General features: G+C 37.3%; 4 protein-coding genes, 1 non-coding gene and 1 pseudogene across 7 annotated transcripts; 3 read left to right on the forward strand and 3 right to left on the reverse strand.

The window, feature by feature from the left end:
• Nucleotides 1-512: 512 nt before the first annotated feature.
• Nucleotides 513-3,644, reverse strand: LOC139882018 (pentatricopeptide repeat-containing protein At5g61800-like). Its single transcript, XM_071866400.1, has 3 exons — nucleotides 3,586-3,644; nucleotides 3,229-3,447; nucleotides 513-1,977 (listed from the first exon to the last, which is right to left on the reverse strand). The coding sequence occupies exons 1-3, from the start codon at nucleotides 3,642-3,644 to the stop codon at nucleotides 513-515; spliced, it is 1,743 nt and encodes a 580-aa protein (XP_071722501.1).
• On the reverse strand, nucleotides 3,427-3,508 carry TRNAS-AGA (transfer RNA serine (anticodon AGA)). Its single transcript has one exon. It is a non-coding gene; the product is annotated as a tRNA-Ser (tRNA).
• A 1,801-nt stretch (nucleotides 3,645-5,445) lies between the features above and the next one.
• LOC139882029 (calcium-dependent mitochondrial ATP-magnesium/phosphate carrier protein 2-like) lies at nucleotides 5,446-7,778 on the reverse strand. The gene is made up of 4 exons (XM_071866411.1): nucleotides 7,301-7,778; nucleotides 5,966-6,742; nucleotides 5,785-5,875; nucleotides 5,446-5,638 (listed from the first exon to the last, which is right to left on the reverse strand). Exons 1-4 carry the CDS (start codon nucleotides 7,776-7,778, stop codon nucleotides 5,446-5,448), a joined length of 1,539 nt encoding a protein of 512 aa, XP_071722512.1.
• A 1,636-nt stretch (nucleotides 7,779-9,414) lies between these two features.
• Nucleotides 9,415-11,289, forward strand: LOC139882027 (uncharacterized). The gene is made up of 4 exons (XM_071866408.1): nucleotides 9,415-9,509; nucleotides 9,774-10,032; nucleotides 10,131-10,325; nucleotides 10,894-11,289. Exons 1-4 carry the CDS (start codon nucleotides 9,415-9,417, stop codon nucleotides 11,287-11,289), a joined length of 945 nt encoding a protein of 314 aa, XP_071722509.1.
• A 592-nt stretch (nucleotides 11,290-11,881) lies between these two features.
• LOC139882019 (uncharacterized) lies at nucleotides 11,882-13,390 on the forward strand (annotated as a pseudogene).
• A 1,780-nt stretch (nucleotides 13,391-15,170) lies between these two features.
• Nucleotides 15,171-16,706, forward strand: LOC139882030 (succinate dehydrogenase assembly factor 2, mitochondrial-like). 3 transcript variants are annotated; one of them, XM_071866412.1, is made up of 5 exons: nucleotides 15,171-15,274; nucleotides 15,367-15,465; nucleotides 15,578-15,728; nucleotides 16,398-16,466; nucleotides 16,560-16,706. In XM_071866412.1, the coding sequence occupies exons 1-5, from the start codon at nucleotides 15,171-15,173 to the stop codon at nucleotides 16,704-16,706; spliced, it is 570 nt and encodes a 189-aa protein (XP_071722513.1). The 3 variants fall into 3 exon arrangements, with proteins under 3 accessions (XP_071722513.1, XP_071722514.1, XP_071722515.1); XM_071866413.1 differs by having other exon boundaries at nucleotides 15,578-15,704; XM_071866414.1 differs by having other exon boundaries at nucleotides 15,590-15,704.
• Nucleotides 16,707-16,936: the final 230 nt, after the last annotated feature.

The raw sequence follows: 16,936 nt of genomic DNA on the forward strand, positions 1-16,936 counted from the left end.
GTTTAATTTGTGCATTCGGTTGGAATTTATAAAAGTTTGGAGAGATGAGAGGTTTCTGGAGACACGTAGCACAATGCAGAAGTTAGAAGAGACACTCGTCAACAGTGTAATAGAGGAAAGGCTACACCTTTTTTCATAGAACCCTCTTGAAGTGGCACGTCATTTCACAACACTGTTGCAAACTATTTTTATATTCCAAATATCTACTTGAAGTAATAACTTAATAAATACCTCAGTCCTTATTTATGACCATGTTGACAAAACAACCAAATTCTAACAAGCTTTTAAAAGTTTAATATTTAAAAGTTTAATTAAGTAGCTTAAGTAACTACACATAATGAACTTTCATTTTTCTAGATTTCAACTGAAATGGTCTCAATAAAATAAAATAAAATGGTCTCAAGCAATAGTCAGCCAACAGAAATGAAAATTGATCAATAAACACAAGATTTACTTACTTTGAGAAAAGACCAAGTGCCTCCAAATATGTTGTTTTAGTACATTTGGATGTTTCAAATTTGGTGGCTTAAGATTCCTTGTAAGACAAAATGTATCTCATCAGTCTGAGGATGCAAATCATCCCCTGCAACAAATTCGTGTTTAACCCCATTCAACTGTATGAAGCTACAACCAGCATTCTTCTTAACCAATTTATTATTATCTGTAGATTCCCTAATCCTTAAATAGTCTTCCCATCTCTCTGCCTTAGCATAAACCTCGGCCATGATTGAATATACACCACCATCTTCTGGTTTCAACTCCATTACATGCTCAGCTGCTGACTCAGCAATCATAACATCGCCATGTTTTCTACAGCCTCCAAGCAAACCACTCCAAACAAGCATATCGCCTCCCATGGGCATACTCTTTATCATCTCTATTCCTTCTCTAATCAATCCAGCCCGTCCCAGTAAATCAGCCATACATCCATAATGCTTAAGTTCGCGAGGAACCTTGTATACGTCTTCCATTTCGTTAAAAAGTTGTCTGGCTTTGTCAACTAGACCAGCATGGCTACAACCAGTTAGGACTCCTAAAAAGCTAACCCCATCAGGTTTTAAACCAGACTGCATCATTCTGGAGAAATATTCTAGTGATAACTTTCCGTGTCCATGCATAGCCAGCCCAACTATCATGGCATTCCATGTAAACAAGTTCTTATTTTCGCTTGATTCAAATATATCAACAGCAGTCTCGATATCTCCACATTTTGCGTACATATCAACCAACCCAGTTGAGAGAAATGAATCAACTCGAATTCTATTCGATTTAATGTAACCGTGGATTATCTTCCCCTGATCTAATTCTCCCAGTTGCCCGCAAGCAGAAAGAGCAGATACCAATGCGAAATTATCAGGCCTTGAATTGGACACCAACATTCGCTTAAATAGCTCTATAGCCTCCTTGGGATGATTCATCTGAGCATACCCTGCAATGAGCGTATTCCAAGAAACAGAATCCTTTAGTGGCATTTCCTCAAACAGTTCCCGTGCTCGTAGAATCTCTCCAGCTTTTACGAACCCATCAATCATCACATTATAAGTGACAACATCTACACAAGAACTTTCATCAAAAACCTTATACGCGTCATTCAAGCAACCAGAAACAGGAACCAAAGAGTTCAACACAAACAAATCAACACCAAACCCAAATTTCAAAACTTGGGAATGAAGCATTTGCGCAAGAGAGAGGATGCGAAGTTGAGCACATGCCTTGAGAGCAAAAGGGAAAGAGTGAAAATCAGGAGGAACAGAGAGACGTCGCATTCGAACAAACAAATGGAAGGCAGAGAGAGGGGAAGATAGGATTGTGTGTACTCTAACGATAGTGTTGAAACAAAACGTTGATGGGTTTGGGATGCTGTTGAATAACAAGTCTGCATAATTAGAGGTTTGAACAATAGAAGATGAAGATTTGGATATAAGGTTGGTCAAAGTGGGGAGGATGAGGGGGGCACGATACCGTTGTGTAACGGAACTTCAAAAAGGTGAACACCATTTACTATTCTCGGGTTTGGGATTTCTGGGATTGCTAATGACGATTAATTAAGCTTGTCTCGGGTTTGGCATTCCCGGGAATGACTTTTTCTTTGTACCCGGAAATGCTTAATTAAGCTTGTCCCGGGAATGGTATTCCCGGGAATAGATAATCATGTAATTAGTGAGCTTGTCCCGGGTTTTGTAAACCCGAAAATTGTAGATTTGTCTACCTCCCCCCAATTCTCATTATTCCGTTCACCTTTTAAAAATTCATTATACTTTTATAATTTTCCGGAGGGGGGATGATGGGTAAAGGGTAGAGAGAGATGAGTCCAGTCGTGATGGATTGAAAGTGGACTTGATGGAGTTGTTTGATGGTTTTGCATTGCTTGATTGAAGTTTTGATTGCTTCATATGTTGTTCTTCGTGTAAGCATTTAACACATGGAGGACGATTGTTGTGTAATGGAGAAGACAACAGCAGCTGATAATATAATGGTCAACCAGAAAACCCGTTGATCGGTAACTGAAAGATGTGCGTAAAGCCAAGGTGTCCGCTCCCGTCTTGAGTAGTAATTCTTGTGTCGAGTTGTAGGCTGATTTTAAACTTTTCAAAATCCCGAGTTGTAGGCTTGTTAAAATCTTTGCGAGTTATAAACTTAGTTAGAATTTCCCGACTTGTAGACTTGTTTATATTTTCCTTGCCTAGTCGTAGCCTTGTTTAGATATCGACTTGTAGGCTTGTTTAGACTTTTGTTCCAGAGTTGTAGGCTTGTTAAAATATTACCGAGTTGTAGCCTTGTTTATACCTTCTCGACTGGTAGGCTTGTTTAGATCTTCCTTCATGAGTTGTAGGCTGCTTGCTAAAAGCTTCTCGAGTGGTAGCTTTGCTTACACCTTGTTAAAATCTACCAGAGGTGTAACCGAAGTGAGTCGAGGATCCAAGTGACGCGCCTAGCTTCGTTTATACCTTCTCGACTTGTAGGCTTGTTTAGAACTTCCTTCCCGAGTTGTAGGCTTGTTTAGACCTTATCGACTTGTAGGCTTGTTTAGATTTTTGTTCCTGAGTTGTAGGCTTGTTAAAATATTTTCGAGTTGTAGCTTTGTTTATACCTTGGAAATATTCCCGTTTGTTCCTGAGTGGTAGCCTTGTTTAGACCTTATTGACTTATAGGCTTGTTAAACTCTTCCCGAGTTGTAGCTTTGTTTATACCTTGGAAAATCTTCCCTAGTTGTAGCTTTGTTTATACCTCCTTGACTTGTAGGCTTGTTTAGATTTCCTTCCCGGGTTGTAGCTTTGTTTATACCTTGAAAAATCTTCCCTAGTTGTAGCTTTCTTTATACCTCCTTGACTTCTAGGCTTGTTTAGATTTCCTTCCCGAGTTGTAGGCTTGTTCGACTCTCCAAGTTTACGCAAAAGAAAAACTTCGGAAGAAATTTTGAAGAAACGTGGACGGCAGGATTCGAACCTGCGCGGGCAAAGCGCACATGATTTCTAGTCATGCCCGATAACCACTCCGGCACGTCCACCAGTACATACGGAAGAAGTCCTTAAATATTAATATTCCAAATACAAATTCCATTTCAATACATATCTATCGAGTTACCTTCCTTCTCCTTCACGTAGCCACTGATGAATTAACGAATTCAAGGATTTCTGAGACATAAGAATAGTGGATATTTTGCCATTGTTTTTTCAAGTAATGGATTTTTTACTATTCCGATAAGTTTTAAAATTTTTAGGTTCTCTATCCATCTATTAAACTTTCAATAGTTTAGACTGATTAATAACAAAGTATTCACTAAATAAAATTACTATAGTGTTAGCCTAAGAGTAAGAGCAACGGGTGATCAAAGGCATGAGGAAACAACACGACTTTATCCAACCTTCAAACCGACTAACAACTTACAACTCGCTCAGGGATGGATCTGTGTATAAGTTGAAAGAGCTGTAACGTGGTTAGACTTTTTTTCTACTTAAACTCTAGTGAAATACTAATGAAATATAGATGAATATATGGTACCGTGTACTCTAGAAAGTACATATTATATATATACTGTATGTTGTATTGTATGGCTAAATCAATCGTTGAACCCCTGTTGCTCGAGCTCACAATAAATAGTTTTTTTTTTTTTAAATAGTAAAAAGAAAAAATCTTCAACTATGTAATCTGTATTAAGGGAATCAATTCGTTTTCAGTAGGCCAATATTCCATTAGAATTATGTTTGGGGCCAATTTAATTAGAAGGATTAATGCCATTCCACACAGATTCTCACAACCATTATCAATGAGGTTAAAATATGGACGGTGCAAAGCAAATGTACCCCAATACACAAAAGGAAAGTAAGATGATTTTTCTATGCCAAAAATGATGATAAAATAAGTTTATAATTCCTCTTTAGACTCCACCATGCTGTTGTCTAGTAACTACTTTAACTAACTTTTCATTTATCTATCTATCATATGAGTCATGACTAGGCTCATTCTGTGTTGTGGTGTGGGTATCTCCTTTCTTAATAGAGTAATTTAACTAAAAGCCCGAGGGAATAATAAAAATTAAAACACTATTAGAGATAAGAAAAGACTGGACCACAATGATGTGTCATCCTCTAATGATCTGTGTCCCATTCTTGTTAAAGAAAAAGGCAGCAAGCTTGCAATCCTTATATACATGGTCGAGGGGAATTAACATTTGGACAAGAATCAAACTGCTCTTCACAGTTTTTAGTCTGATTAGTCTAAAACAGCGAGCTTTGTCTGTCGGCAACGAGAAAATGGCGGACAAAGAGGACGAAGACGATGGAGACGAGAACGGAGAAGTTGTCGGATGTCGTCTTAACCAATGGGTGATCTCTTCTGTACTCTAGAATGGAGACAGATGAAGAAACCAGGCAAGTCATTGAGGCAAAGGGAAGGCTAAGCCTTTCTTCAGGTTTGGTTTTATAATGTTTTTCTTTGTTTCAAGTTATTTACTTTCCAAAGATATGTTTGCAATGTATTTACAGCTGAGAAATTAAAACTATTTGCCTTGTAACATATTGATTGTATCTTGTTTATGTTATGTTATCTATCCTCTGCTTGTTTTGAGGACACTCTCCCCATAATGTGCGATTCTTTATAGCCGAATAAAATTCTGCATCTTTGATTTCATATTGTAGTGTAGACGAATAAAAATAAAGACATAAAACTACACAGCTATCACCTTGAAGACTAACTTGAATAATGTAAGCATAAGCCAATTTTAATCAATTTTTAGTTCAGAAAAGCAAAGGGGAAAACTTTCTGACTACAAGGCCAGCCCCATTCAGAGATGGGGAACCATCACCTACTCATCCAGACCAAAGAAAAAAAGACAAGTATATGACCTGCTTGATTAGTGATCTTATTCTCTTTATCATCGTCATCAATACTCAATTACCTACTTCCCGCTATAAAATCAACTCGGTTGACGTTAAGAAGTGGATACTAATCAAGATCTAGACTCTTTTTCATTTTTTCATAAACCATATACGTAATGCTTGCCGCTGGAACAACCTTTAGAAGATTCGGTAGGAGTCCTTTGTAGAAACCTCTATAACCTTCTCTCTGAAAAGTTCTCCGAAACACATCCGACATTCCCTTGTATGCATCCGTAGAGTTGGTGCGTTGTGCTTGCAATCTGGAAAAGCAATAATCAATTCAATATCCAATTTTAAACAAAACGATGAAAATTTTCAACATTAATACTGGCCAGCTAGTATTTGGAGTGTAATAATGAGTCTGTATTCCAGCTGTCATAAAAACACAACATGTGTTAGATCATACCTTGTTCTGATGACTTGCAATGGATACACACACGTTGCTCCAAGCGCACCAGAAATTGTTCCACATCCCAGTTGCACAAGTGGACCTGGCTCTGTTTGAACAGTAAAAATAAAAATATATTAATTTTTTATTAAAAAAAAAGAGGAAAAGAAGTAAAATACTAACATATACATATTCATACCAGTATCATGAAGAATGTGCACCCTTGACAAATCTTTTAAGGTTTCATAGGCAGCAAGATCAATGCCAGCATAAGGGATGATCCCAAGAAGAGAGGGTACGAGGCCTTTATAAAAGGCACGAGGTCCCTCATGAAGCCATATGTCCCTTGTCAGTCTTCCCAAATTGGGTGCTTTCCCATTTTCACTACCACAAGTCTGTAACCGAGTTTTGACAAGATCCAACGGGTAGATTGCGGTTTGAGCCACTGCACCAGCCATGCCACCGGCTAAAAGCCTCCCAGACGCACCGATATCGTGCTTGTCTTCCCCTCCAATGGCTTTCTTTAACATTTCATAAGCATAAAACTTGATTGCACTTTCAGGGGCTACCTTCACAACATTCAACCCATTGCCTCGGAAAAAACCTAATAGACCACCTTCCTTGAGTATCTTGTTTATAGCTGGCAAAATACAAGCTCGTTCTGTTTGGACTTGCAAAATCACTTTTAGGCGATCGAGAGGAGCAGTAGCTGTTCGAGAAGCAGCTCCTGCTATGCCCCCTGCAATAAAGTATTTGTATTTCTTGACATGCTGACTCATGCCTTCAGGAATAACAGCTTGTTCTCCAATATCTACGTGGCATACTCTTTCCCAGTGATGATAGATATTCTCAATAGTAGCTTCATGCGGGTACAGTAGAAGGAAATCTCTCCATTCTTCGAATGTTATGATTCCATTATTGTCCTTATCAACATGTTCCACGAAACGTGCAAGCTCTTCATCATCAATTTCAATTCCTGGAAAGTAGAAACTGCCATGGCTTATAAGATGAAAACAACAGTATCCTATGCCAGTTTGAATGAAAAACTTCAACCTTAAGCATAAATAAACAAAACCTTATGGATCAAAATCTACCAAATAAGCCCAAAACCAAGCAATAACTCCTCCTAAACCCCCACCTTTTGCACTTTAAACCACAAGAAGTATATGATTCCGAAATCATAACTAGGATTGAGGCAACATCACAATATAATACAACCATTACAGATATACAAAAACATAGTTTCCAGCTTCATAAACTATGACAGCCTATGTTTTGATGTACCATCATAAAAGCACAATCAATAATTCCCTATTATGTTCCTACCTTAAATAATCTGATTCACGAGCTACTTCAAACTAACTTATCATCAAATCGCGCTATTGGCCAAAGAACAAAAAGACACGCGAAACACAAGGCCATGCTAAAATATGATTATAGCCTATTGGCATAGCAAACATAACTACATTACCACCGCGAATACATATTATCCAGAGTCGATAATTAAAAAGAAGCTGAAGATACTAAAGCATACCAGCCTTAATCAGTGCATCCCAGAGCTCTTCAGGCAAAATGCAGCCGTTGTGTTCTACATCAATAGCTTGAAAAATCCGATAAAGTTCGAGCTCTTTAGCATCCATATATCTCTTAAACTCGTGATAATCAACCCTCCCATCCTTATTGGCATCACACACCCTGAACAGATCCTTTGCGTACTTATACTGAGAAGGAATCTGTAATGCAGACAACCCAGCCTCGATCTGGCAATAATCTAAATAACCAACATCGGTGGCATCGAAAAAATCAAAAAGGCTACGGATTCTAGTATCCCTCTCCTCCCTCGTCTCGCGCAATGCAAGAAGAACATGATCCATAGACACTTGCCCGGATTTTTTTACGGCGTTGCTACAATCGGGTCCTGTGCCCGAACCCGGTTTAGCCTTCGCCGGAGACTGAGCCTCCAATTTGGGCAACCCCACATGATGCTCTACAGCTTGTCGTGCTCCAGACATGTTTAATTGATTGATTTGATAGAATTCGATATACTGGTAGATCTAGGTATAGTAGAATCGAGAAAAGGAAACTCTTTTTCAAGTGGGTTTTATAGCGTGTGCTAGAAATTGGCATTGGAACAGGAAAACGCAAACATTCATGGACTTTTCTGGTTTTTCTTTTACTTCTGGAGAGTCAAAAATTGGGAAAAATTAAATAAAGAAATATATAGAGATGAACGAGTCAAAATTGTAATCAGTCTAGGAGTAAGGTCTTTTAGACTATGAAAAGAATTCCATGATCAAATCAAATTGATTTTGATGAGAGGTACCTGGTGAGAGGAAAGGGAACCACTTGGGAGTCGATGACGGGTTGATGAATGATGATGATGTTACGAGTTAAAAAAAGGGAACTGATAAGAGGAAAAATAGTAAAAAAAAAAATATATAATATCACAAAAATCGTATTTTATTTTTAGCAATAAAAAAATAAAATAAAAAATCTTGTCGCGTATGAGTTATGACAATGTCTTTACGAAAAAAGGAAGTTACTTCAAAAGTAGCACACTCAAAATGGGCCTGTCAAAGCAGATCGGTTCAATTGCTTGCAATTTAGTCTTGAACTTTAAAGTTTAAGCCCATGTTAAAAGATTTACATGTTGAGTTTGGGGTAATATCGGGATCGGGAGATTCGGGACGATCCTATGTTCCGACATAGTCTGACACATCATTATTTACCCTCTAAATGGATAGGTAGGAGCGACCAGAGCTTCACATCGGAATGTAGTATCGATGGGAACTGTGTTCTATCATTCTCATATTATGTTTCGTTAAATTTAGTTTAGTTCCAAAATTTTATAGTACGACATATTGGCTGGGCTAAGTTCTCTCTCAAGTTTTGGAATCTTTTTCATTTTAGCTCTTAATTTTTTTTAATATTCTTTTTGAATCTTTCTTTCTCCACATGTTTATTTGTATTGGTGTATTCTTTGGAACTTTAAGTCGAAGCGTAGGATCGGAGTGTTCTACCGTTTCACGTTATATTTTGTTAAATATAGTTTGATTCCACTATTTAAAAGGTATTTTTGGAGGTCCGAATCACTCCAACTCGGAAGTGTTAGGATTCATTTGGGTCAATTTCCTAATCGATACGACTTGGTTTAATCGAGCTTTTAAAAGGTGGCAAAACTTCTAAAAAAAACATTTTATGGAAGCAAATCCTTTGCATTTTAGTCACACAAGAAAACATTGCTGCTAATATGCAACAAAGATTACATGAAAACGAAAACAAATCATTTCATATTATAAGAACACCACACCAATGCAAGTTTCTTTAACATTTTGATTCTTCTATGTAATGATCTTCTTGAACCACATTTGTCTTGTTGTAAATAAATGGAAAACTTAAAAATGGAATGTTTTGACTTTGACCGCCTATTCCTACTCAAGACATTGGCCAACCCCCAAAAAAAGGTAGTTAATCGATTGTGAGGTTGCCGGGCATTTTACTAAATGTTATGAGGCAAAAACGACCCACAAAACACCATTGTTTAACATTTTTCACCAGAGAAAAAAGAAAAGAAGAAAAAGAAATGAAATGAAATAATATTCAAAAATATTAATTTCCAAGAGGTAAAAAGGATTGTGTTAGGAGGAGATGACAGGAAAGAAAGAGAAATCGAAGGTGCGAAAAGAACAGAGATTGCAAGAGATTTCTCTCCTCAGAACAATTCCATACTCAGATCATCAAAGGTTGATAAATTCTTGTTTTATAGCATTTTTTATAATTCAAATGAATTATACGGTTACTTGTTAACTAGGAAATTCTTAGGTAGGAACTTCATTTATTCGTTACATGTATAATATCAATTGATATTAGTATATTTTTAAAAAAATGTTTAAAAGAAAGAATATTGACATATAAATGTGACAAATGTTTATTTGCATGCATATAATATTAGAAACTTTATACCTAAGATTTTTTTCTTGTTAATTATGGTTTCAATATTGGCATAGGTGGTGGTCATCGGAGACAGTTGCGGTGGTGACTGGTGCGAACAGGGGAATTGGATTCGAAATCGCTAGACAACTGGCGGGACATGGCTTGACAGTTATCTTAACGGCTAGAGACACGGCTGTCGGAGAAGAAGCTGCTAAAGTGTTGCAAGAAACAGGTCTCACTGTCGATTTCCAAAAACTCGATATCATAGACCCAGAATCGATCAAAGAATTTTGCGAATGGGTACAAACAAAATATGGAGGTGTAGATATTCTGGTAATTAAAATAATTAATTAAAGCATTAATTAATTCTAAAATATTCTTTCTTAAAAGAATTAATTCTTAAAATTAACTAGTTTTGTTAAAAATTACAGGTAAATAATGCAGGAGTTAATTTCAATCTCGGAAATGATAATTCTGTAGAAAATGCTCATATGGTTATTGAAACAAACTATTATGGCACCAAAAATATCACCAAAGCTATGATCACTCTAATGAGAAATTCTTCTGCTGGTGCTCGAATTGTAAGTGTCAGCTCGCGTCTGGGACGGCTCAATGGAAAACGTAACGTAAGTATCAAGGCAACAATTTCAATTCACTAATTGTACGAAGCACACGTTATTCTCTAGGGCGTCGTACCGCGTACCTGCAATGTACCCGATACCGGTACTCGTTGGGAATCTGTCACCATTTTTACGAGGAATTTTATTAAAAAAGTTGATATTTTCTTAACACTAATTTAAAATTAAAGCTCAATTTTACTAAAATCTACCGTCTTTTATTTTTCTTCAAACCTTCCTAATAATTTTTCGTACATAACTATTACTACCTCAATACATTATATTTTACATTTTTATGTACATTCTAAATATATACATATTTAATAAAATTAATAACTAGATACATATCTATTTTGATGAATTAAAAATATAAAATATTATTTATTACGAAAGGGAGGGACTAGGGAGTAATATTTTTACCAGATTTCTTCGATTTATCGTTTTTCAGATACTCCTACCGAATCGGGAAGCGTACTGGTCCCCCGGTGCTACATAACAATAACAGTGTGCAATAATAATTACCATAAAATTAAACATTTAATCAGAAAAATATGGAATTAAACATTTCTGTTTGCAGAAAATCCGTGACGAGACAATGAGACAACAACTTTCTGACGTGGAAACCTTAACGGAGGAAGTGGTTGACGGGATGGTAACGGAATTCCTGAAACAAGTACACGAAGGGACATGGGAATCAGGTGGTTGGCCAAAGACATTGACGGACTACTCCATTTCAAAGCTAGCAGTGAATGCCTACACGAGGATAACGGCAAAGGAACTTTCGGAACGGCCAGACGGTGAAAAGATTTATGTTAATTGTTACTGTCCAGGATGGGTGAAAACTGCTATGACAGGTTATTCTGGCAGTATTTCCACCGAGAACGGAGCTGATACCGGAGTTTGGCTTGCCTTGCTCCCTGAACTTGCTATTTCCGGCAAGTTTTTTGCAGAGAGACGTGAAATTAACTTCTAATTAACCAGCCAACAAATTAAATTCCGGGCTAGTTTGGTTTGGGTTTTGTTGATTTTATTAAATTTGTAGTTCTTTGTTTTGTATTCTTAATTAATTTGTTGCTACTTGTTAATATATAATCAAAATATCTTTAAATTATAATTAATCTCTGTTCCTAATTAACGTTCATATTTTTTATATAAAATATATAATAAACATGACGGTTACTCGTATTAGAATTTGAAGATATATATTGCATTCCACTCCTTCCCAATTAACCGTCGATAACAGAAAAAAAAAATGTTATTCTGAAAAAACAATAATAGGAAAAAATTAACGTTTCTATGTTCAGGTATGGTTTTGTAAGCAAATTTAGTTTAGGTACTATTTTGTAAACTGGAAGCAAGTTTAGGTAGTAACAACGTATAACGACGTGAACTAGCGCTTCATTAACACCGTCAAAGCAACGCCGTTAGACACCATCACTTCCTTTCTTCCTCACTGTTTGCCAAGTTGCTTTGCTAGTTTGCTTCTCTACCAAAACCTGCAAATTTCAAAGATCTGCAAATTGTTTCTATCAATCATCAAGAAAATCCATTGGAGGTGAATTGAATGTGAGGAGAAAATGACGGGGAAGAAAGAGAAAGCCAAGGAGAGAAGAGAAAGCTGACTGCAAGAGATTTCCCATCTCAGAACAATTCCCTACTCCGATCAACAAAGGTTCTTCCAATCAAACCATAAATTTGGTTTTTTTTTTCTCGTAAAAATCTTACATTGACCAAATGGGTTTTTCATTTTATTGTCAAATTATGATTATGTATGCTTTAAGATTCTTTTCTTACTAGGTGGTGGTCTTCAGAAACAGTTGCTGTGGTGACTGGTTCGAATAGAGGAATTGGATTTGAAATTGCCAGACAGCTTGCTGGCCATGGCTTGAAAGTTATACTTACAGCTAGAGACGAAGCTGTTGGCAGAGAAGCAGCTAAGATATTGCGAGAAGATGGTCTGAATGTGGACTTCCATCAACTCAATGTCTTAGAACCAGAGTCTATAAGAGAGTTTTGTGATTGGGTACAACAAACATATGGTGGTGTAGATATTCTGGTTGTACATATTGCTTTCTCCAATCTTATCTATACCCCTCTTCGTTTTTTATGAATACTTGTTTGTAAATGTCTGTGTTACAGGTAAATAATGCAGGAGTTAACTATAATCTGGGATTTGATAACTCTGTAGAATTTGCACATCAGGTTCTTGCCACCAACTATTATGGAACTAAAAGTATGACCAAAGCTATGATCCCATTGATGCGAAATTCATCTGCCAGTGCTCGTATTGTAAATGTGAGTTCTCGGCTCGGTAGACTGAATGGCAGGTGTAATGTGAGTAAAACAACCCCTTACTAATCTTCCTCGTCATGTTAGGAAAACTATTAGCAATGCCCTTTAATATAATAATCTGTTTCATTCATCTTGTTCGAGTTATTATTCACATCTTTTTGAAAGTGAAAATGAATTGATTTGCTTGAGAATTGAGATTGCTTGGGCTGTGTTTGAAACAACTTTCTGACATGGACATCCTTTTCAGAGAAACTTGTTGATGGAATGGTAACAAAATTTCTAAAACAAGTAGACGACGAAACCCAAGACAATCACTGACTACTCAATATCAAAACTTGCAGTCTATGCTATGCCCACACGAGGATAGTGGCAAAGGAACTTTCTGAGAGGCCAGAAGGTGATCGGAAGATTTATATTAACTGCCATTGCCCTGGCTGGGTGAAAACTTGCATGACAGGTTGGGCTGGGAATACGTCAGTCGAGCATGGGGCTTGACATGGCTCTCATTGCTCTTAGACATTGCAATAGCTGGCAAGCTTTTCGCAGAGAGACGGGAAGTAAACTTGTAAATCAAGAAACCTCAAGACGGCCACTTATCAGTCACGTTGTGAGACATGAAATGCAGAATCATGTGTTTACTCCATAATGAATTGGTTTATATGAACCTTTTCATTGAATTTAGACTTATCAACAAGCTTGAGAATTATAGAAAGTGTTTGCCATCGTCTTATTCATGTTATTCAATCATCACTTTAATCCGTTTTTCGCTTCGTGGGTCATGAAATATTTGCTTTTGTTTGCTCATTTCTTCATCTTCTCTTGAAAAAATTTAGTTATATCCATCTGACATCATTCAACACGCCACGTACTGTTGAAATTTAGAGGTGGATCACAAAATATTGAGAGAAAGATTTCTTGTTGATGGTTTCAACTTAAGAATTACAAAGTAGTTATTGATCTATTTATACTACAAAGCCTAAAACTAATGGAAGGTAATGAAAGGAATTTATGCAATAAGTCTAATCTAAACAAAACCATACTCATGCTTATCATCACAATCAAACTCATGCTTAGGGATACCATGCTTGGAATGGTTGACTGGTTGATAGGTATGGTGTTGATTGGAGTTGTTGATTGTTGCTTGTATTGGAAGCAAACTAATTGGAGGAGATGACAGTTTCTTGCTGGACAAGCAACTGAATCTGTTGTCTTGATTAGGCTGTGATGGAGCTGGGCTGACGGAAGAGATGAGGAAGCCCAGCAGTGAAGTGAAGGTGACTTGCTGTCTTTCTGAGTGGGCTGCAGTGGAGGCAGCAGACCAGCAAGCGAAGCCCAGCAGAGGAAAGTGAAGCCCAACTGTGAAGTGCTGAAGACTGGCCCGAACAGAAGCAAAGCTTCAGCTGTTTGAAGTGGAGAGTTGGGCTGCCGGAAGAGTGAGTGAACTGGGCCGAGGAGATGCGCAGCCCAACTGACCAGGAAGAGTGAAGCTGGGCCGAACAGAGTGGAGTGAGCCCAGCTTGTCCGGCTGAATGAAGACTGGCTTGGGCCGTAGCAGATGAAAGAATGACTTGGGCTGCCGAGTGAGGAAGCATTGGGCTTGAGTGAAACGCGCGGCCCAACTGCTGCACAGAGGAAGCAAAACGCTGCGCTTCGATGGTGTGCAGCCTCTATGCACAAAACGCAACCAATCATGCCGTTTTGTTTTCTCTCATTGTGAAGCAGCGACGGCGTCGTTTTTGGGCAAAGGAAGAGTGAAGCCATGAATGAAACGGCGTCGTTTCTTTCTTCTTCTTCAACGTCAAGAGTCGAATTGCAGAGTCAAAATCCCTAATTCCCAAATCTCTTCTTCTTCTCCATCTCTGTTCTATTTTGCCCTTCAACACCCAAATTTCAACACGTACTCTGCTTTCCGTAATCATAACATCAGCAGAAACTAAGGCCCTGTTTTTTTGTTTTTTCCGGTTACATCTTGACTCACTCGATTCACTTTGATTCACCTTAATTCACTTTAATACAAAACATAATTTAATTCATATAAATTATCGTAGTTAAATATATTATATTTTATATCATTAACTACTATTATACATTTTCAAAATATTATAATATATATTCAACCATACACATCAATCATCCACTATCTACCTACACTCTTTTTTATATTATTATAGTATGTATACATATATAATCATACCTCAATCATCCACTAACTCATCTAATAAACCAAAATCACACTCAATCATCCAAAATCACGATCGAATCGAGACAAAAAAAACGCACCCTAACCAAAAAATAACTACAGGGACTTCTGAACTTGATTCAGAAAATTACAGGGATTTACGAACCATTTTCAAACCTTTGATCCAAGAAAAAAACATTATTACGTCTCTAAACTTGTTTAGTTTGAGAGTTTGTTGTCCCTTTATCCCACCACGTCTAATTAGCCCCCCCACGTGTGGACAAAAGAAAGCCACACTTCCCTTTGTTAGTTTTTGTTTCGGTATAATACGTCGCCTTTCGTTCTTCCAGCATACCGAAGCTTAACAAATCTATCACAAAAAAATGGCCAGCTTCAAGCGAGCTCTGATCAACGTCCACCGTATTCTCAATTCCACCACCGTATCCGCTCGGACAATAACTAACACTCGCGCGAGTACACTTTTCAGGTACCCTTTTTTCTTTTCAATATCTTATTATGTACTTGATCAAATCAAGTAATTAACAATGTTTTTTTTGGCCTTCTTCTTCTCTTTGATAGGCCTCAATACTATTTGGTGCCACGTTATTTTTCTTCTAACTCTGAGTCACTTCAAATCGACTTATCCAATGAAGAGAGCAAACGGCGTTTACTTAACAGGTTTTCCCTATTGTTATGTTGCTTTAGTTTGATTTTTGTATATGTATGATTTCGATGATTTCTGCTCGAGTACTTGAATGATCATTCATGGGTTTTCGTAACTTTGGTGTAGATTGATGTATAGAAGCAAACAGAGAGGATATTTGGAGCTGGATTTGGTTCTGGGAACATGGGTTGAGGAGCATATTCAATCCATGGACGAAAATGGGATTAAATCTCTTCTCCAAGTCCTCGACTTGGTAATTTCCTCAAACGATATTCTTGTTTGTTGTTAGTTGTTACACGCAACACAATGCCTTTTTTTCTCGTTTTGAATAAATTGAGTTCAGTGTCTCTTGTTACTATCTGAAGAATTGACTTGATCGCAAAAGAGTATAACATTGCATATCGGCCGAGACTATATCTGCCTAGGAATCAGCAATATGTCTGCCTGGGGTATAATTTCACGAATTAATCTAAATTGGCTGTTTGTTGGTGACCCATTGTATTCTTTATGAAACTTTATATGCCACATTGCTGGGTTTAGTTTCTCAAGATATGGTGCAAAAATGCATAGCAGTGCCTTGAAAGGGTTAGGCTTCTAAGTTCACACTTGTCTATATATTATATCTACTGTAAATTGGACCCTAATGTTCTTTCAATCAGCTATTGGGAATGTGAAAGTTTTTCTTGTGCCACAAGTTTAGAAAGGCATTGAGCAACTAGCCGTAGAGAATTACTAACATAGTGAAAGCCTGTGCTGTTGCTGACTTTTCTCAGGCTTGTTTAACCAATTTGAGTGATTCAGTTGAATCTTCTTTCATTTCTGTGATATCTTTCTAATCAGGTTGCAATTGGTGTATATAGGCTTCAAAAGAGAGATTGAGATACAATATTTGCTGATTGGAATTCTAGTTTTTCTTGTTCGTGAATATCCTATATTTGTTTTGCAGGAAAACCCTGATCTATGGAAGTGGCTATCTGGTCAGGAGCAAGCACCCGAGACAGTGAGCGTAAATCCTGTGAGAATCTGAAACATTTCAGTTGCATTTTGTTTTTCCATCATTTATATAGTCTGTCTTCAATCTGATGAATACATCATTGTTTTGGTATAGGTATTCTCTGCATTGCATGAGAATGTCAGGAAAAATCTGGATAAACATGCTGCCCCCGAGACTCGAGCTACGCCAGGCCAGCCGTGGGTAAGAGGATGGGATGACATCAAGAAAGGTCGTGATGGCCCTGTTGCAGGAAACCAGTAGTTCACATTTTATGATGCTTTTCTTCTTATCATTTTCTAGAAGAAGACTGTGTTTGTATGAAAATGTAATAATTTATGTGATACTTGTACAAGTGTCAGTTTGACTAATACGAATAAGGTCTAGGCTGAAGTGAAAAGCCAAGAATGTGTCGTGTTTGTGATTCTGTTGAACTTCAGAAAGCTCTTTGTGAATGAAAATGCTTCTGTTTGGCTCTATTTTGCATAGTTTAA

Source organism: Rutidosis leptorrhynchoides, unplaced genomic scaffold (genome assembly GCF_046630445.1).
Source record: "Rutidosis leptorrhynchoides isolate AG116_Rl617_1_P2 unplaced genomic scaffold, CSIRO_AGI_Rlap_v1 contig22, whole genome shotgun sequence".
NCBI lineage: Eukaryota > Viridiplantae > Streptophyta > Magnoliopsida > Asterales > Asteraceae > Rutidosis > Rutidosis leptorrhynchoides.